The sequence below is a fragment of the Haliotis asinina genome, chromosome 3 (assembly GCF_037392515.1).
Source record: "Haliotis asinina isolate JCU_RB_2024 chromosome 3, JCU_Hal_asi_v2, whole genome shotgun sequence".
Lineage (NCBI taxonomy): Eukaryota > Metazoa > Mollusca > Gastropoda > Lepetellida > Haliotidae > Haliotis > Haliotis asinina.
Window position 1 is genome coordinate 21,077,944 of NC_090282.1, and position 22,015 is coordinate 21,099,958.

The window sequence follows — 22,015 nt, forward strand, 5'->3', positions numbered from 1 at the left end:
TTCCATGGAAGTCAAGAAGAACAGAAAGCACAAAAATCTGATCCAACGGAACCACCATGGGACCTGTCTCATATATCTGCCAAGTTCTTCTGAAGGATATTGAATGCTTTTTAAGTTGTACTCCAGAAACCAAAACGACCTCTTCCCTTTTGAGACTAAGTCGGAATTGTTTCTATGGCAACTGACAAAAATTGCAACAGTCATCAGAAGATGACATATCCCTCCACCTCCCTGGGATATCATCAGTTACTTAAAATCCAGCTTGATTTTTTCTTTGGCCTAAGTCCAAATCGTTTCTATGAAAATCATGAAAAGTATAAATGTCAAAAGTCTATAAACAGCCAAAGGCACCACTTCAAGATCCATCTCATGAATCTGCCAAGTTCTGTTGAAAGATATTAAAAAGTCTGTGAGTTGTGTTTTGGAAATGAAGCCGTCCCCTCCCTTTTAAGAATAAGTCCAAATCGTATCCATGGAAACCAGGAAAAATAAAATGCCAAAAATCTGGAAATTGCAAAAAGGCACCATTTCAAATTCTGCCTCACATATCTGCCAAATTTTGCTGAAAGATGATAAGAAGTTTTCGAGTTGTGCTTCAGATACAAAGCCCACTTCAGCCTCTTGAGTCAGATTTGTTTCCAAGGAAACCAAGAAAAGAATAAATCACTAAAATCTGCAAATAGCAAAGGCACCATATTAGGTTCTGTTTGACATATCTTCCGAGTCTTGTAGAAAAATATTGCACGATTTGTGAGTAATACTCAGAAAATGAATTCCCACCCGTTAATTTAAGACTAAGTCCAAGGAAGCTGAGAAGAAAAAATGACCCAAATCTGTAAATAGCAAAAGGCACCACCTTACATACTATTTCTTATCTACCACTTTTTGTTGCAAAATAATGAATGGTCTTTGAGTAATGCTCTGGAAACAAATTGATTACAGATGAACAGACAGATGAGGCATTAATACTAGTATATCCTCCCACATCACATGCCAGGGGTATAAAAATGACAAATATCTGTTAACAGCAAATGTAACCAGTTCATATTTTCTCTTAGTTTCATTTTCAAGGAATATTGATATCAACTCTGATTGGGAAAATATTCCAAAATAGACAACACTATTTCCATTTAGGTATTTATCCTTCTCCTGCTGTTAATAAACACCTGTGAAAGTCAGCTATTGGCAAGCTTCACTGACATGTGGTGTACATGATGCTACACAGACTTGCCTTGGGGGTATACTCGTCTGTTGTCATGTCACATCTGTAGATGATACCAGGAGTCAAAAATGATGTGAACTGGTAGAAAATCTGAAACAGGTAAATACCAGTACTTCGTCAATAATACCTCCAATTTGTTCCAACAGTGACAAAAGTCCATTATTGACAGAATGACTCAGATAAGTACAATGCCATATTGAACTTTTCAAATCCAAAGCTAAAGAATTCATCTTTGAAAAAGGATAGTCTTTGGATATTTCTTCATTTTAACTGATGTAAACAATGAATTGTTTGACAAACCACTTCCTGTTCTTTGTTGGATGTTCTTTGCCTCATTGACAAAGACATTTATGCATGGGTGTGCATGTGTACTTGTCATCCTTGATATCTACAGGGTATATGTTCTGATAATATATATACCACTATACCCTGGATGCATCTACAGGGATAATGTTATTACCTCCCTCCGCATTCTCACAGTAGCCAATCAGCTAGAGATCCGTGATAACCGAACTGACCCAGTGTCAACGAAGGTAGTGGTCTGAGTCGCGGTGGTTTGCTCCCAGTGTGACTTAATTTGGGGGAAATCACAAACACAAATTTATAGGTCCGAAAAACATACATGCAAGAACTCCTTCTACTTCTTTCAGAGAACCTATGCATGGTTTGTGTTGCCATGTTTAATTAGTTAGATGATTTGAAAATCGAAAGTGAGTTTTGATTGGTTCGCTCAGCTTCCCAGCGTAGATACCTGATTGAATAAAAAGCCAGCCAAGGGAGGTAATAAATTTATCGGGCTGAGGCACAGATGCATCCAGGGTATAGTGGAGACTTATCGGAACGTATACCCTGGAGATGTTCGGGATGGTGTACTTGTATGTGATAGATCATATTTTTAGGATATTAGCAGACCTTGAGACAATTTTTCAGCATGAGGAATATGTACGTCTTATTTTTTCAATATAAGAGTACTGGAAAAAGTTAGATTACTGAAAGGAATTTAATGGCGTGTAAGTGATCTCATGTTTCGTTTCATATATGCACCACAACATTGCTACTCTTGTGTAAACAGGTCAATAAACAATAAAGCAATAATTTTTCAGATAAATATGTCTGCAAATGATTCTACAGACTGTATACCATTGCCGTGGTGCTTATCTCCTACATATTCTTATTTTTCCCTACCTCATCGAGCATATTTTTTATCCGTACATGCACTGATATGGCCGGTATCTGGAGCTGTGTATTAGGTTGTTGTTTTGTGCATTGCAGGGTGTTGTAAACTCACTTACAGTCAGTGTGAATAAAAACTCACACTCAAAGCCTGTGTTTGGATGTCACTCATACCCATCACAACCCAGTTAAAATGCCACTCTTAAATAGTGCTTGTTTCTGTGATATCACATCACATATAACATGAATTCCCCTGTCTAATGACTCCAAGCTGATTTGATTTGTGTCACTGTCTTACATGTCAAAAAAAACTTATCAAAGAAACAACAAACATGATCTAATTGTGCCCCTTGGTATAAAGCAGTTTGAACCATTGGCCCTTTGCTCTACGGACAGATGTTACTAAACCACATTGTCCCAATTGCTTCACCTCATCATACTTCTTCTTCCCTGAGTACCCAACGACTGACCCGACCTCTAGAGGCAGCTGGGACATCCTTGACCCTGTGCTCAGGTTATGTACATACAGCTCGTTCTGAAAGTAGATAAACACATGCACTGAAAGGCTGTATATAACACACACACTGTTAGTGTCCAAACAACACCAGGAGTCTCCAAAACATGAAATCTGTCTCTCCAAGCACTACATATACAGTGAATCGAAATAAAGATGCACATAATGTTAGTCTCATGAACAGCATGAATACTACATCCAAACGACACATGTACCACGTTTCTCCAAACACCACACACCATAAGTCTCCAAACAACACATGTACCATGTTTCTCCAAACACCACACATCATAAGTCTCCAAACAACACACACACTATATCCAAACAACACACAATCTCCAAACACCACACATCATAAATCTCCAAACAACACACACACTGTCTCCAAACAACACAGTATCTCCAAACACCACACATCATAAGTCTCCAAACAACACACACACTGTCTCCAAACAACACACAATCTCCAAACACCACACATCATAAAAAATAAAAATGCCCAAACTCTGTAAATAGCAAAAGCACAAATAGCACAACCATAGGTTGAGATTACTATATCTATCAAGTTTGGTCTAAAAATATTTATACAAACCTGTAGAGGTTATGAATTCTTTGAAGAATGTGCTCCTTGGGGTACATATATAGCATTAAAATGTCCATTTTAAAATGCCTACGACAGTTGTAACAATATTGAATAAATATTTTACAAAACAAAAAACTCATTTTTGTCTTGTGAGACCACCCCTACAGGGCCCCTACCTGGGCCCCTTGACAGCCAAGAGCAGGTAACTCCCGCCGCGAACTTTGCACCTCACTTTTCATGCTGAACTCGTCAGACAGAATGTGGGGAGGTGGGTGGCCGTACCCCAAAGAGGACATTCTTCAAAGAATTCATAACCTCTACAGGTTTGTATAATTCTTTTTCAGAAGAAGTCCTCCTTGGGGTACATAGACTCCCAACGAACGTGAGTCGGGAGAGGCATTCTGTCTGCTAACGTATACCCTTCACACACTCTCATGGGAATGTGCAGGTACGCATCCTTGAGATCCATGGACGTAAGCCAATCGCCTCTTTCTACAGATGAGATCACCGACCTTAGTGTCTCCATCTTGAATGAATGGACCTGCAACATTTTGTTCAGACCTTTTAGATTTAGAATAGGTTGGAACCCTTCGTCCTTTTTGGGGACTAGGAAATAAGTGGAATAAAATCCCTCCTGTTCCTGTCCCCTCGGAACCACCTCGATGGCCGCCTTGACCAGTAACGACTGGACCTCGGCGCGGAACAGCCGGCACTAGCGTGCAACGGATTCCGGAAAAGAGAGGTGGGTCTCGCTTCCACTGTGGTAAGTGGCCGTCCCTGAGTGTGGATGGGACCCAAGGATTGGATGTGACCTTTTCCCATTCCGGTAGGAAGAGAGAAAGGAGCCACCCACAGGGATATGTGGTAAAAGGCAGTGAATCCCCGACGTCGGCAGTACTCCGACTGCTTGATTCGGGGTCAAGAAGGGCACCAGAGGAGAGACTACTGGGAAGCCGGTGCCGACTTCCCCTTCCACTGAAAAGGCTGCCGGGCCCCAGCAGCCTTGCCCTTACCTTTACCCTTTGCCTTGCCCTTGCGCACCTGTAAAGGCTGTGCCCATTTGGAAGGATACACCGAGGCAAGGGTCGAGGGCCGTGCACGAGACGAATGCGGCTGCTCCAATAAGGGTTTAGAATTCTTAAAGGTGGAGACAGCCTCCGGGGCCTCCCAAACTACCGCCGCCGCTCCCGGAAACAGGGTGGAACCCATCCGGTACGGCAACGCAAGAAGAGCCTGTTGCGTGGCCGACGAGTACCGCGCCACCGAGAGCCACAGCCTACGGAGGGCCATAACCGCAGACATCATCTGGTACGCCGAGGACCTAATCGAGTCCCGTGCCAAATGAGACTGCACCTCCGTAAGCTGCTGCGCTAGGGTCGAGGCGGCAGACTCCCCCTCGCCCCCCTCACTGTCCACAGCTGGCGCTGTAAAACCGAAGTGTAAACAGCATGGATAGTGACCTTGAGGCATTGCGCAGCGTTGCGGTACTGCTCCTCAAATGACCTATAGCCGGATTTGAGGGCAGTCGCATTAGATGTAAAGGGTGGTAACCTCCGACCCCGCCTCGCCGAGGCAAGCGAGCTGCCAGATGAACCCCCCAGGGCGACTGACGCATAAATGCAGTCGTCCACCACAGGGGGGTTATAAATGCCGAGATCCCCCATCAGGTATCTCCGATCAAGCTCCGGTAAATCGAAGCGAGATCGGGATCCCGACAGGAGAGGGTTGATAACATCGGCTATAAAGGATGGGGCCGGAGCCGGGTATCCGCCACCTTCGTCGGAGCTAATGCCTCGCCCGGAAGCCGAAACCCGTGGGGTCGGGTGTCGCCGTGGCAACGACCACCTGAGGCAGGACAGTAGCAATATGCTCCCGTACCTGCCTCAGGGAGGCGATGAGCGAAAAAGAAGCTTCGCTTGGCCCCTCCCGACCCACCCTCTTCTCCATGATCTCCTCGACGTGGTCCTCCAGCAACGACATCTCTGACTCGAGAGACAGCTCTGTAGGATCGGTCGAGGGAACATCGGAGAGCGAGAGAGGCTCAAGAAGAGCCGAGCGGCTCGACGCCATAGACCCGACAGAGTCCGTGTGGCAAATAGCTGGCACCGCTTCCCTAGGAATACCGACAGAGGTTGTCCCCTAGTGACCGGCTACCGAAGTTGCCAGCAGCACCGGCTCACTCACTAGGGGTGTCCCCACACCAATACCGGAGGTTTGGCTGGGGACCCCTTGGGACGCCATATTAGGAGCCACACCCCCTTCCGGACAGATGCTGATCTCCTGATGGAGACCAGACATCGCGTCCGAAATGAGCGTGTTGACCGAAGCCATTTGCTGCTGTAAAAGACTGGTTAATACATTAAAGGTTAAGGGTTGTGAAGGTTGAGAAGGAGGTGTGCTGGACGAAGTGGAAGCCACCACTTCACTGATTTGGAAGATTTCCCCCCTGCCGAGGAAGAACCCTTCTTTTTATCCCCTTTTGCCTTTTTAGAATGTGACTCCTGGGCCCAAATGTCACCCCCTGCCTGAATCAAAGACAGATAAAACATGAGGTCTGCATGTCTAGTCTTTATGGCCCTGGGTGAAAAACCCTGGCAGATATCGCACCCCTGGTCATCATGTGCGTCCTCAGTGAGGCACCTAAGGCAAGACGTGTGCGAATCTTGGGGGGACAGCATGGCGCTGCATGTTGAGCATCCTTTAAACTGAAAAAATACAGAACCAAGCTATGACAGTAGCAAGGTAAATAAATCCACCAAGCACACATAATTTTACAGAAAAATTAAAACGCACGGGTGATAATTAATCTGTAAAATATAAAAGCTATTATACATCTCTGTACGAATAGCCCAATGCGCCTAAGCAGAGAAGCCATAAAGGATACTATACTAAAACATACCAATTTGCAAGCAAAGGAAAATTCCTTTATGACCCCATAGCAATAGAATCCACGCCTAATGATTAACAAGGCTGGAAATATTAACCATGTGGAACGTGCCGAATGCCATCTTGCCAGCCACATGGCTGAAAGACGCAGACACCACATAAAGTTACAACATTTCATGAATGAAAAGGTCTAACCTACGAATTCCTAATAGCGCCCGTGCGTAAAAAAGGAACCATACATACAGAGTTAGAAGACTTCTCACTCATAACTAGCCGTAAGCTTGACAGTACTTGAGAGTTGTCTGTGGACGTCTGTCTCATATGACGACAGTATGACAAGTGAGGTGCGAGGTTCGCAGCAGGAGTTACCTGTTCTTGGCTGTCAAGGGGCCCAGGTAGGGGCCTTGTAGGGGTAGTCTCACAAGACAAAAACAAGTTTTTTGTTTTGTAAAATATTTATTCAATATCGTTACAACTGTCGTAGGCATTTTAAAACGGACATTTTAATGCTATATATGTACCCCAAGGAGGAATTCTGAAAAAGAATGAACATTTGTGAGTTATGCTCCGGAAACAAAATGGACGGATGGATAGACAGAAGAGGCGTCGACTGTATCCCCCGCATTGCATGTCACATCAATGGGTAATGAATGGCAAGTGTGAAGTTTGGGGAACCCAGCATGTAAACTTTAAGAAATATGCTCTGGACAAAAAGCATTAAGAAAAATTGGCACTTAGTTGTGTTTCCCCAAAAACAAAATTCTGTAAACTTCAAAATACCAAAAGGCACATGAATGGGTAATGATTAATGTGTCTGAATTTTTATTAACTCAACATGTAACCTTTAAGAGATATGCTCCAGACAAAACCATCAAACACATTTAGCACTAAGTGGTGTTTCCATGGAAACAGTAAAATGTAATTTTCTGAATAAAATTGATATTTTATACTTATCCTGGCTCATGCTTAATTGCTTATCTCCTCTTCAATGGCGAAGGTAGTGGAATACCTGAGATCCCTTGAAGGTCCCTTCTAAAAGAAGCGGATGTGAAAATACAGTCACCCACGAGTAGCCTCCCCTTTCCCAGATCAGCTGACCGACCATGCTTGTCACTCTCTCCTGTAAATTGTCCGACACAAGAATGATTGGAATTCAGCGTGCCTGTGAGGGGAGGCTGGGAGGGCTTTCATCATGAGTCAGGATAAGTATAAAATAACAATTTTATTCAGAAAACTACACATTTTTCCTTTTCTGACTCATTCTTTATTGCTTACAGAATCTGACGGAAATGGCGATGGGTCAGGCCACGCTGGATTCTGCTGGCTGTTCAAAATTACGTCCTGTAATTTTCCCCCTTGGGAACTTGTAATGGCGATAATTCGGTCCTGTTCTTCTACTATTCATTGTAGAAAAGACATCGAAAGTAACAAGCGTCCAGCTAGTTTCTGATGCAACTAAATGTCAAGATATAGTAATCGAGACTTGTTGTGACACCTCTTCATGTACAAGTATCTTCATTACGAGTACAGGGTCATAATCACTCATGCTAGTCTGTTTAAGACATGTGCATGGACTTTCCACCATTATACTCCGCAGAGTGTTTGGCTTCCACAAGTCACGAGATAAAACAGGTGAGTGAACTCAGCGCCTTTGGGGAACTGTTAGTTGCTGAGCAACAAGAGGCCCAAACTGATGAATGCCATGGACGTCCTCCATGGCTTTGTCTCATAGGTAGTGGTTGGCAAACACTGTGTTTGACTTCCAAAAGCAGCCCTCCATTATAGCTGATAGCGAGCAATTCCCATGTAGCGCTAGTGTAGAGGTCTAGGCTCTGACTTCACATGGGTTGGAGGCTCACGGAGGTTCCAATCCTGCTGCTTTTTTGGCTCTCAATATAACAGCTCTGATCCACACTGAGATAGTGTTGCAGGATACTTCTGTAAGTGTCTCAGTAGATATAGGGATAAACAGGCGCTTGAAATGTTGCCTTCTAGACTTAATACGTGCGATGTATATCTTCAATGCTCTGACTGGACATAATGATAAATCTTGAGTATCATGCGGTCTATGGATTGAAGATAGTGCTGGTATGTGGAATTGTCTATCCAGTTGACCTGGCAGTTGATTTTTCACTATAAAATCCCATCGTAGACCCAATTGAGCTGTCTGCTGATGACTTGCATCAAAGGTTGTGCGGTTGAAGTCTAGAGCATGAATTTCTGACATTCGTGCAGCTGTAGCCAAGGCAAGTAAAAACAGAGTCTTCTGACTTAGCACTTCTGATCAAGCGGCTCGTATGCATCACTTGCGAGATGTTGGAGTACGATGTTTAGAACCCATGCTGGAGCTCTAAATCTACGTTGTTGATCTTCCAACTGGAAGGAGCGTAGCAAGGCAAGTAGCTCGGGTACTTTAGTCGGCTTGGTCCTTGAGAGCTGCCAAGTATGTAGATAATTCAGAGTCTTTTAGACCTCTGGAATGTCATAGGAGACATAAATATTCTGCTATCTGTGGATATGTTGCCTTCATCGCCGTGAAGACTTTCTTCTTGGCGTATGTCTCAAACCGCTTCCACTTGTCATCATAAAGGGTGCGAGTGGATTTCCGTAAGGCTAAGGTAACTGCTTTTGCTGCTCTCGTTGAGTATCCTCTGTGTTTTAAACAGATTTTTATACGTTTCACAGGTGAATTCAGAACACAGGTGGGTTGCTGTGTGCTTGTTTTGTGGGGGGATGGACAAGAAGATTTTCAGTAGCTTGTATCTTAGTGTTGTCGACCAGTGATGGATAGCATGAATCACCACTTTCATCTCCAACTTGTTGATGGGAAGAGTTCGATCTTCCTTCTTCCAGATTCCTGTTGCAACATCGTTGTTTAGATGGGCACCCCATCCTTGGACAGACGTGTCTACATAGAGATGTGTGAACGTGACTCAGGAATTGCTGTCACAGACGTAGTTGTAGGCATCTTCGTCTGGTCACAACCTGAGATGATGTGAGCAGACCGAGTAGACACTGACACTAGTAGCGGAGAGAGTAGAACTTGTTCTAACATCAACTTGAACTTTGACGCATCGTTGTCCTATTTTAATGTAGTGATGAATCAAATCCCGAGGAATTTAGATTCACATTTCATCCGAGCCTGATAGTGAAGTCCAGCTGTAGACTGAGTTGACTTCTCTCATGAAGACCTTGTATGCTGTCATTCTTCGTTTTCAGATCGTCAATTCTATTCATTAAGAGCATGCTGACATTTGAAGGAAGTCTGTTTATAGCTGGCTGCCAATCCGATCAGGAGCTGTCATTCATTGCTGCAAGCCTCGTGAAGGGCAATGTTGAGTCTGCTGTTAGAAGACCGCTATGCTGTGTTGAAAGTCACCGACGACTTCCTGATACTGGAACAATAACACCACATTCTGTGTAGGGCGTTGTCTCTCGGTGACAAATCAGATTGTAGACGTCACGTCACCGGTGCAGCAGACAACTGATCATTGTGAAACCTTGTTCAAACGGTGATACCCTTGCTAACATTTAGGCTTGTCCATAACCATGCTGTTTGGCGAGCACATGTCTAGATGAGTAAAGCACACAAAAAAACTTTTGGAGCTTGAAGCTGATGTAGACAAATTGTCAGAATTTTTTCCCTGAAGATAATACCGTCATCTCTTGTGATCAGAGGTGTAGTTTGCAGTGGTGTGTTGTAGTCATCTTGAAAAATGGAAAAGGTGGCAAAGGTTGTTGTTGAAACTTGGTTGCTGACTTGAATGCCGTAGATAACTTCTCAGAAATCGTAGATATCCGAATTATTGGCACAAACATCAACGCATGCCTTCCTTCTTCATCCTATAAGTGTTGGGTTCGTTGGAGTCCTTGGATGGTGAGACTAAGTCCAGACTATTCGTGATTCACAATGTGACTTCCGAGTCCGAGACAACAGGTTCCTTTGGAGAAGACGATTGGTAATCTGTCTTCATCATTCTCTGAGTGTGACGCATTCGATGGATGCCGACGATCCTACTTATGTGAGTCCAGGTCTGGCAGACTGCAGAAGCTCTTCTCCGTTGACGAGTAGACCTGTGAGAGCAGGCTGTGATGACCCTGTTCCCAATGAAGTACTCTTCAGTGGTCTAGGGGATGACTCGCTGGACCCAAGGTATAACCCTAGAGACACACCTGACTGGTAACTGGAATGAATGAGGGGAGCCTAAGTACATCACAGGCCCCAGTACAGTACAATGCTGGAACCAGTACACAGTATGATTAGACATGATTAATGAAAGTCGACATTGCCTGTCCCTCGCATGCCTGTGAAAAGAACGAATTTATACAATAAATTCTGAAACAGACAAATTTCTGCAAATTTCACAGCAAATAGTGGAACAACATAAGGGCTTACACGCCGATGGAGAAACCAAGAGCGGGTCAACCGCTGACAGCCGTAATGAACACTTTAAACACGATTTCATCAACTAAAACTAAGTGATGAAATATGTGCTATATCAACACACAATAATCACAAATAAACAAACTGTCATACATATATATAAACCAAATACTGCATACCACATAAATATAGTAAAAGGACCGAAATAGTTGAAAAACTTATTGCTAGTGGAGACCCCAGGTAACTCCAGCCACCCTCTTCGGGTGATAAGGAGAGAGTGACAAGCGTGGTCAGTCAGCTGACCAATTACACAGGAAAGAGGAGGCTACTTGTGGGTGAGTGTATTTTTACGTCCGTTTCTTTTAAAAAGGTACTTCAAGGGATCTCATGTATTCCACTACCTTTGCCACTGAAGAGGAGATAAGCAATTAAGCATGGGTCAGGATAAGGAAAAATATACAAATACTGAAAAACCTCAAAATAGCAAATGGCACATCTATGGGTAATGATTAACATGTGTATGAAGTTTAGTGCACCTAGCATGTAAACTTTAAGAGATATGCTCTGGACAAAGTTTCAGAACGTTACTTTGTAGCAGGGGTATTACAAATCATGGAGCAAGGACCAGACATCTGTAACAAATGAACTTACAGCTGGCACTGTACTTAGATCTCACCTTGACATCTTTCAGGTAGCAGAGGATGAGCTTGTCTTTGTTGACACAAGCAGCCCACTCTAGCACACACTTCTCATCCTCCTCCACTAGGGTTGTCCAGTTACCCTGTAACATGATCACACCATCTGTATCTTGTGCAGAGCAAAAATAAGATCTACATATCAAGGATATGAGAAGGAGAACAGCAGTATTGTTCAAACATGGCATATATCATGTATTAGAGTGAGTGGGTTGAGTTTTATGCCGCACTCAGCAATATTCCAGCTATATGGTGGCATCCTGTAAGAAATCGAGTCTGGTTCAGACAATCCAGTGATCAATAACATATGCATCGATCTACGCAATTGGGAACTGATGTCATGTGCCAACCAAGTCAGCAAGCCTGACCACCCGATCCTGTTGGTTGCCTCTTATGACATGTATTAGAACAAATGTACATCAGTACAGTGACATAATAATGGAACCATGCCATGTATGTATACATCCATTGCCTTTCAATGAGTGAATTTAGCTTTACACTGCACTCAGCTATATTCCTGGTATGTGTTGTGTCTTATAACAAGCTTGGGTGACATCTTCATGTGCTCATTTCATTTCAAAGATTTACTTGAGCTTTTGTATCACTTATAAAAGCTCAGTGGAGTAGAGGAAAGACCTGCCCTTGGAAGCTGCAGCCACAGCCATCGCCTCACTACTACTATTCACACATTGCCTACATATTGTCCAGTCAATCCTCATTTAGTGGCCTCTCATAAAAGCATAATATAGGTCATATCTGTCCCACAGTATACACTGGCAACCCTTTGGAAGATCATGATGAAGAGTTATATACTGAACAGCAAAAGACAAGCAACATTGTTTTGTTTTTGGGTCAAGTTTGTAAATAGAAGGCATAAACATAATGATAAGAACACCTAATTTCATGAGATCTCATTTTTTCAAAACTTGCGTTTCTTCTGCTGTTCAGTATAGATAGTTCATTATGTAGGATGAGGCGTGACTTTTACAGGTGTGACATTGATGTCATCAAAGACACATTCGTACCTCATCGGGGTCAGCAAAGTCGATGGTGATGAGTTTGTATCTTGATGCGTTCAGGTTGGTCTTGAAGATGAACTTGCTGCCTTCATTTGTGATGTACTGAAATATGCAGAGTGTACTTTAACTACACTGGTAGGCTAAAACAAGAAACCACATACAAACATATCATTTTGATGTTCTGTAACTGAGCATTGTGGATCTGTCTTGTTCAAGATATCTGTGAGTGAGTGAGTGAGTTTAGTTTCACGCCGCACTCAGCAATATTCCAGCTATATGGCAGCGGTCTGTAAATAATCGAGTCTGGACACTTGGGAACCGATGACAAGTGTCAACCAAGTCAGTGAGGCTGACCACCCGATCACGTTAGTCGCCTCTTACGACAAGCATAGTCACCTTTTATGGCAAGCATGGGTTGCTGAAGCCCTATTCTACCCCGGGACCTTCACGGGTCTCAAGATATCTGTGCTGTGCATGGGTTCAGTGTTGTATTAATATCAGTACTGGACTTATAGAGTGGAACCCCACATACAATATATGTAGCCTTTAACCACTATCTTCAAGGCAGTGTCTAGTCAGATTAATGAGTTGTACTGTGCTGTATCTGAGATGGTCAGTGTTTCATTTGTTTCAGTGTTACATCATGTTTCAGAAACTGACCAAGATCTGCTGGTGTTCCTATTTAACAATCCAATCTCATAAAGGTGCTGAACTTTCAGAAATAATCAGCTGATAAAGACTGGTAACAAGCTGGTCTGGGAAACAGTGATATCACCAGTTGGTCATTATCAGTTGACCAATACTGATCTATATCTGTACCTGTAGCATTTGACTTTGCAAATACAAACATGTGAACAACTTGAGTAAGTATTATACTGACAAGCCAGTGACTGGGTTTAGCATAGGCAGAGTTTCTTGGGCACTTGGGCATGAAGCAATATAGCAGATACAGCCAGAATAACTCCAAAACCAAACTGGGAACAGCATTGTACTGTGTATTGGGGTCAGGACTGAACAGTGCACTGGGGTTAATGTTGTACTGTGTACCGGGGTCAAGGTTGTATTGTGTATTGGGCACAGCATAGTACTGTCACTGTGTACTGGGGTCAGCGTTGTAATTAGACTCACCTCATACTCAGCATCAAAGTTATCCACAATCTTGACATAGGGCAAAACACCTGAAACAAACCAAAACACTCAATACAAACTTAACAGGAAATCTCTCATTTGAGTGACATTTTGGGGCCCTGACTTAAGATGAAGTCAAAGAGGGAAAATTATTTGAGAGATAACTTGCTGACACTAACCTTTTATCCCATCCTGCAATGACTTGAGGTCAACATAGTAGAGCCTGTTGACTGGGTCGCATCCTTCATGGATGGTCACCACCAGGTATCGGCCACAATCACTAACCTCTGCACCACTGCAACGTAATGAGTGAGTGAGTTTGTAGGTGAGAATATAATTGGAAAAGAAAACTACATGTACTTGAGTTTTGCATCAAAACATTATAAAAGTATGTGAGTGAGTGCATGCCACTTTGAAGAGAATTCCAGTCATGCATATATGGGGGAAATCTAGAAGCTATTGAGGTCTTACATGGCCATTTAATTTATCAAAAACCAATGGGTATTGTGCTGATAACTTAGAAACTTAGCTGAGTGATGCATACATAAATATGCCATAAATTATGTTGTTAAATGTCATATTTGTTGCAGTTTACCCATTACATGTCAATAACATGTTTCCATAATAAAAAGACATGCAGCAAGAAGTTCAAAAAGTGACAATTATATTGACTATGTTTGTTATGACCTGTTTGTTTACCTGAATTCACTAAAGGCATATGCAGTGTTCACAACACTCAACAAATCTTTTTTCACCCTGTGAAACAAAAGCATGTGTGATACTCTAAGTTTTCTCTAATGATGACTCTCCCAGACTCACATCATCCAGCGAGGGTGATCTGGAAACTCTGCAACAAGGACATCCTCTGACTGGTCTGTGCCGATCCGATGATAGAAGAGCTTCTGATCAACATTCAACGTGGTTTCTGTCCCGTCTGACTTGCCTTCTTGCTCCAGGTATCTCTGTGGTGCAGAAACTAATTATGAAGGATGAAGAGACTGATCAACCTACTGAGTGAGTAAGTGAGCATGTTCAGTTTTATGTCACGCTCACTAATATTCCAGCTATACGGCAGCTGTCTGTAAATAATCGAGTCTGGACCAGACAATCCAATGATAAACAGTATAAGCATCAATCTGCACTATTGGGAACCGATGACATGTGTCAACCAAGTCAGCAAGCCTGACCACCTGGTCCCATTAGTTGCTTCTGAAGACCAACTCAGTCGCTTTTTGTGGCCTGCATGGGTTGATGGAGACCTTTCATACCATGGATCTTCACAAGTCAATTGAACTATTGATACACACACTACAAATTAACTAATGGCAAGTTGAACTAAGGCAAACAATGAAACTACCCTACACAATTATTACTGAACATCTCAGAGTTGTACCATTAATCTATATCAGATATGTTTTCTGAATATTCTTTTGATTATTCTTTTAAAGTGTAATAAATATAATTGTATGAACTGCCAGTTTTGTGCAACAAATGCTCCATATAAGATGAATGATAAAATGAGTGAGTTTAGGTTTATGACACTTTTATCAATATTCTAGCAATATCATGGTGGGAAATTGGCTTCACATACTATACCCATGGTGGTCTTGAGCTTGACAAGCGAAGACTTTAACCACCAGGCTACCCAACACCCCCATATGCTAGGACTAACACAGTGTACCACGAAATTCGGTTTTTGGTACAGTGAAATTCACTATGAAAATATGGTATTTTTGGTTGATGTATCAAAAATATCAACTTACTCACCTTATGCACATTACTTTTGGAATGTCTGCACAAATATTCCATGTAATTTAATTCTAGATGACATCCTCATGTAGCGTTTCTGACACTTCTGTGCTGTTCTTGTCAACAACTCATGTAAATTTGACTGGATGAACAAGATCATGTAAAGACACGTTTATCTGGGTCCCAATTCCAAGAAAATTTCCTCTCAGAACTTTAAACTGACCGTGAGTTTCCATAAAAATGTTTATCCTATCAAATTTTATAGTTACTGAACCGAATCAAATTCTACCAAACAGAGAGATATGTACCGCAGTACATACTGAACCGTGGCATGGCATTCCATTGCTACCCTACCATATGACATGATATAAGGTAAATTTGCACTGGTATTTTTTAGTCAATAAACATGATAAACCACCACATTTATGCAACCAACTTACATTATAAAACAGTCCTTGATGGTCATGAGTCCAGGCCATACTTGTGAACTTGACTCTTTCTAATGTGTCAGGGAGGTCTTCGCCTGATGGTGCTTTCTTTAACTGAACATAAATTGAAACAAAGTTTTCAATGTTGATACTATCATAACCATAACACTTTCTCAGATTCTGAGAGACAGAGATTTGTAACAAGTAACTATCTAGGATTACAAACCAACTGTCCTTGCCAGAAATAATGACAAAGACATATAATTTCAGGGTTGCAGTATATTCAAAACAACATTAATTGGGACGTCTAAATTCTAATTTGATATATTTGTTGACATTTGTTGCAGACTTAGGGCTCAATATTAGCCTCTGAGCAGTCTAGATAATTACGTACAGTAGAATCTGTTTTTCTCAATAATCCTGACTACACACAAAATTGTTCTTAATCTATCTAAACTTTAAAGCATGCTTTATAATCCAGACTCTCTCAGTTATGAATTGCAAACAAAAATAACTGTTCCGACAGTCAACTTGCTATGTGAACAACGCTTTGTCCTCTGGTCTCAGCAGACTAAAAAACGGTCCCAATAATCAACTTGCTTTGAGAACAATGTTTTAATATTCGGATATAGCTGACTGAAATAACAATCCATTGAACATACATTTCTGCTACTTCTGTTCACAATGGTAAAGACTGAAAACATTGTATTACAAAAATATTTACAGAGACAGACGAAATACATGTTAAAAGACTTTCATCATCAATGAAAAAAAAAAGCAAAAAAAGAGAATGATTCAAGTTGCTGGTTATCCTTAACCAAGGGAGGGGACTCATAGTGGCAGTGAACTATAGGCGCTCAACTCTGATGTATATTTGGAAGTATGACCTAAATAGATAAGACATAGAAAGGTGTGACACTAAAAATGGCGGCCTTGCTCGCCTCGGCTCGTTTTCAGTCTGACAAACGCTCTTGTCTCTTTGATGGTTGAAAAAACTACACAATTTATACTCCGTTGAGACAAGAGCATTTGTCAGACCGAAAACGAGCCGAGGCGAGCAGGGCCACCATTTTTAGTGTCACACCTTTCAATATCTTAAATATTTAGATCATACTTCCAAATACACATCAGAATCGAGCACCTATGCAGGGAACATGTTAACAGACAAAAGTTGTCTGCTTCGGAATGCTTTTCAATCTGGACAAATTAATAGACAGATTCCACTGTATGTGCCTACTATAAAGAGTTTGTTTATATGGTATATTGTTACATCTAGTTATAGTAATCCTGATGGCAGTGCTACAGTGTGACAGAAGACAGACCTTGATAGTGACCCAGTCAGATCCACTCTTACTGAGGCCATAGGCAAAGAACTCGTCATTCTCAGAGAAAGCAGTGCCCCGCAGAGACACTGTTCCATCGTCTGACAGGGAATTGGGGTCCAGAAACACAGAGGGTTCAGCATCAAGCCCCTTCTGCACATACAGAACGCTGGAATACAAAGAAACTGCACTAGAGCCTCTTCCATAGTACCTAACCTTTATTAACTTTGATCTTTGTATGCCACACTAAACAATAGGGGCATGTATTGGCAAATAAATGGCATTGCAATATATGATTGAGGCTCACATATCGAGATACAAATGTGATATAATGGGAAATTAAGTGTTTTACAGAGATTGACACTGTGTACATCTACCCTATTTTCTACATTATAGGTTCCTAAACATATATGTCATGGTTTTCACAACAGCAATCTCATACTTAGGCTGAAGCCATGGATTCTATTTTCTCTTTCATACAATAATTTATGCTGTTTTGTGTCATTGAACAATGAAGGAAAAGGTAAAGTGAATTTTAATTTAAACCATAAAGATAGCAAAAAAAACCACCTTAACACATTTCTTTACAAAATGTACAGGTTCTCAGAAATGTTTTTGCAATACACATTGTTTGAAAAGTATGTTGTGATATACCAGAACACCTCAACAACATGTCAGCCCTATGACCAGGCCAGACAAGGTGTGATTGACATTATGGCAAAAGGTCTGCACCATGTAACAAGAAATCAACCACATCGCTGAACCTGATCACATGATCTTTTCATTCATCCCTTATGAATAGTTCAGGTTGCTGGAGATCAATTCTAACTTGAAATCCCCATGGATTAGCCTTTGACAGGTACATGGCGGAATGAAATATCTTATTCAACATCGAATAAGCAGACAAGGTACATGTTCAACAAACACTACACATATTCCATATCGATGTTGTGAAGTTTAGAGATTATATAAAACAAGTGAAAAGCATGTATAGGGAACAAATAACCTTTCTAGTTGCTAGTTGTAAGGACAGTTTATTTAAATTAAAGTTTCTGATTTTAAGATCTGAAACTGTTGATACTGTACCTCTTGTGGTACAATCTGTGGGGCTGGTGATACTACTTGTCCACATACAAGCTAGTTCAGCAGGGTATTTTAATACTACTTTCCAGCTGGTCGAAAAGGATAATATCAGAGAAATGTATATATATGCTGCAGCATTGTGTTAATATGGTATTATGAAACTCGACTGAACAAACCTTTGATTTTGTAGACCTGTGTTGTGGTAGTAATAGAAGTAATCGCCATGACGACCTGGACAGCTGTACTTTGGGTAATCCCAAACTTCAGTGATTCTGAGGTTACAAAACAACAGTTACATGTCTAAATGGTAAAGACTCATCATATGAATAGCAGTAAATACTGGCAACATGTTAATTATGGAACATTAGTCATTTGAAATATTTTCAAAATATTCAGATGGTATACTCATTCTTCACCAAACATCAAATAATAGCAAAATTTTCAAGCTGGAATTCTCCCTGGAAAAGTAGTGACAATTATTGGCAAACTATCCATGATGGAAATAGGCAATTTTTGGACCAGATTCATATAACAGAGGTAACTAATAGTCAGGCACCTAAATGCCAGCACACAAAGTGTTGGTGGAAGTCGTGATGGCTGACCAGGGTAAGTGTCCGACTTTGTGTGCTAACGATTAAGGGGCTGACTCTGCACACTGCAATAATCCAGGTACTAGTATATGATGTAAGTTCGTAAATAACTGGATCTGGACCAGACAATCCAGTGATTAACATCTGTCTATGTAACCAACATACATTGAGAGGAATCACCCAAGTCAGAGTTCCTCCAAACCCGTTAGTTACCTCTTACTGTAGACCAATTCTAACCCACGTTTTCACGTGTTTTTAACCAATGAGTGTAGTTGCCAAATCGCACCTTGAATTCAGCTTCTCTCTGATGGGACATGCATCAAGAAATGGTCTGGACAGTTCATTCTGAGCCTCGACAAATGCCTTGCTCTCCTCACTGTCTGGATCTTCCAGCCACCGATAGTATTCAGACACCTGAACCAATACAAAATAGAAAATCAAGACAAATTAATCATGCTAATTGTGTCATTAATAAGATGTTTTACTAAATCAGCCAATTAGTAAACATAGCATGTGTCAAAGTGCGCATGGTAAGGGAGGACTGGTGTACTAAGTAAATTAATAATGTGTTTCATAGTCATACCATTCTTACAATTGATATCCTATTATGCATGGTTAATATTAATAAAGTTCGACATTCTTAGTTGTTTATTTCATCCAAACATATATCAGAGTTTTCATTCATTATTTTACTGCAATTAAGGAATGCATGTAACAGCATATGTTTTTGCTGGAATATATGCCTTGATATCTTCAACCGTGACATCTCCAAAATATCCTCACCAGGGCAGTCATCATGTGGAATGGCATACTACCAACCTTATCTATGTTTCAGACATCACTCAGGCCTGAGCAATTTATGACCAAGCGAAGTGTACTCATCTTTTTAACCTATGTTTAAAACACAAAAATATGATGTGGAAAAAGAAACCATAAAAATATTTCACTGACTGGCGGCGCCACCCTGGAGGGGTGCATAGCACACCCAATGCAGGAATATTTACATAACCTCACAGGGTTTGTTCTTATATATGAATACTAGAGAGAAATTATGTAACATTTGGTGAATAACATGAAAAAATCAGGGAGCACCTTTAAAATTCAGCACCACAATCTCTCGTGAGGACGTTCCAAGCCGTACGTCACATGTCAGTGAGACAGGTAACCAGTTTGTGAGAACCCGTCGGACACGAACCTGCGACCTTCGGATTGTTAGCCCGACAGCTAACTGACTGAGCTACGTCCACATTGTTGCACAATGTGCAAATTTAGCTAGTCATTCCTGTGACGTCACGGAAATGAACGGAAAGAGTCGAATTGGTTGCGGACAATTACGAAGGTTACGGGTAGACTTGGTGCCTCATGCTTTCAATCTACTGACGGTTGCCGAATAGTCCTGATATCATTTGGCATGATCGTTCTATTCCGTAATCTACAAGATAACATGCTGTGTTGAATGAGCCGATATGGTTCGAACTGAAAACGGTTGTTGATGTCAGGCATCAGACGCTGACGTTCATGCATGAATGGCGTGCTTGTATAAAAATCATTCTGTGCTTTCGTGACAGGAAAGTGTTGTAGGGAACACAGTAAGGATAATGAGGATTGCGCTAAGGAATGAGTGAGACATGGGCATGTTTGGTGAGTTAGACTTCGAATCATTATTGAAAATATGTAGATCTAGAGGTGAAAGTTGCTGGAGGTTGATTTCCATCTGCCCAAAATTTCAACATTAAACCATTTCATCATTCATTTAACTTTTGACGTTTTTGGTCTCACATTTTTCTTTGTGAACAAAGTATTAGAAATGGAAGAGGAATAGAATACGCTCACCGAACTGGCACGAAAATGGCTGACGTATCAAGTGTAATGAATTCTTACTGCCTCCAGAAACAAATATTTTCTTGTAATGGGGCAAATTACTGAATGCCAAAGATATATATGTATATTAGTTTACAGTTAAAATTCATTTGATCCAAATAGTTCAGTTTGAAACCGAAATGTAGAATATATTTAGATTATTTCACATTGACCAAAACTGTGAATAATAAAACATGGCGCAATGTGACCAATGTAAGTCATTCTCACTAAATTTAAAAATAGAAAATATATAAATACACAAAATATAATACCTCAGCACCTCTTGATATAAAGAAATATGAGTATATTAGTCAAAAAAGAAAAAAATATTTAAAACTGGTGCTTGAGAAAAATTGCGCATCTGCCGGGAACTACCACTGGAAACTCTCAACATCGTTGGGTTTCTCTAATGCCATGGCCGGTAGAGATGAAACATCAGTGAGCGCAGCTTATACGCACTCACTGAGCTTGATGACCTTGTTGCTATGCCAGCGTCATAGGGCTATGTTTCAAGAACATGCTTTTGAACAAAATCACCTGCAATTATGTAAAATAGTATTATGACGTGTCTTTAAAGTTTGTGGTGATGTATTCTAAAGGTAGGCCAAAATCAGAAATGGCGATAACTGGTCTTGTTAGTCGTTGGGAAAGCACAAAATACACTACTACGGAGAAACACGATCGGCAGCTGTAAACAAGCAGGAAATGTCGGTGAATAGCTTATCTAGCACGAAGATAAATTTTATTTCATTAAGAAGCAATGAAGCAAATCGTCAAAAGAAAAACCGGCGATAACTGGTCCCAAACGAGTAAGTGTATCATAATTGTTTTATGCAATCCACAGTGTGTCATTAACACAACATCGGAATACCTTAGTGCCATGATAATCTTCAACAACTTCGTCACGTCTCGCATTCGGATAGGTATATTTTCCCATGTTTAAGTGAATGAAACAGACCCCAAGTGTAGAAAAGTTAGCGGAAATACGACGTGCCGGTTATTGTATGTTCGTTGCAACCCATATTGGTTTCATTTTCCAAAACCTAAAAAAGATATGAATAGATATATAACATTTATTTTGATCAATACTAATTTATATTTACAATAAGGAAATATGTTTTTTATTTTATTGTATGCACATTCTTCAATTCTTAATTACATACTTCACGTTTCCGTCGTTGCTAGTAATATTAGTTGCGTTTGAATGCAACTTGCTCGTGAAAGCTCCTAACTGTGCAGTCTATTTTCTTGAACTAGGGGAGAAAAATGCACGCGCGGATAGGAGCTTTGTACCAATTTGGTTCTTGACCTTTCAACCCAAAAGCATTAGCCAATAACAAATGTCGTTGTATGAGGTGGTTACCTATGCCGACAGAAGA

The 22,015-nt window shown here is 41.1% G+C and overlaps 1 protein-coding gene across 1 annotated transcript in view; it reads right to left on the reverse strand.

Annotated features, from left to right (window-relative positions):
* Window positions 1-21,656, reverse strand: part of LOC137277653 (prolyl endopeptidase-like) — a 30,174-nt gene extending 8,518 nt beyond the window's left edge. Inside the window, exons 1-12 of the mRNA XM_067809491.1 lie at window positions 21,508-21,656; window positions 19,063-19,190; window positions 18,363-18,458; window positions 17,104-17,272; window positions 15,794-15,895; window positions 14,424-14,566; window positions 13,784-13,899; window positions 13,605-13,654; window positions 12,483-12,578; window positions 11,439-11,543; window positions 2,826-2,930; window positions 1,232-1,312 (exon numbers count right to left, since the gene is read on the reverse strand). Of these exons, the coding sequence (XP_067665592.1) occupies window positions 1,232-1,312; window positions 2,826-2,930; window positions 11,439-11,543; window positions 12,483-12,578; window positions 13,605-13,654; window positions 13,784-13,899; window positions 14,424-14,566; window positions 15,794-15,895; window positions 17,104-17,272; window positions 18,363-18,458; window positions 19,063-19,190; window positions 21,508-21,573 (1,257 nt within the window). The 5' untranslated portion in view covers window positions 21,574-21,656. The remainder of the gene's footprint in view (window positions 1-1,231; window positions 1,313-2,825; window positions 2,931-11,438; window positions 11,544-12,482; window positions 12,579-13,604; window positions 13,655-13,783; window positions 13,900-14,423; window positions 14,567-15,793; window positions 15,896-17,103; window positions 17,273-18,362; window positions 18,459-19,062; window positions 19,191-21,507) is intronic.
* Window positions 21,657-22,015: the final 359 nt, after the last annotated feature.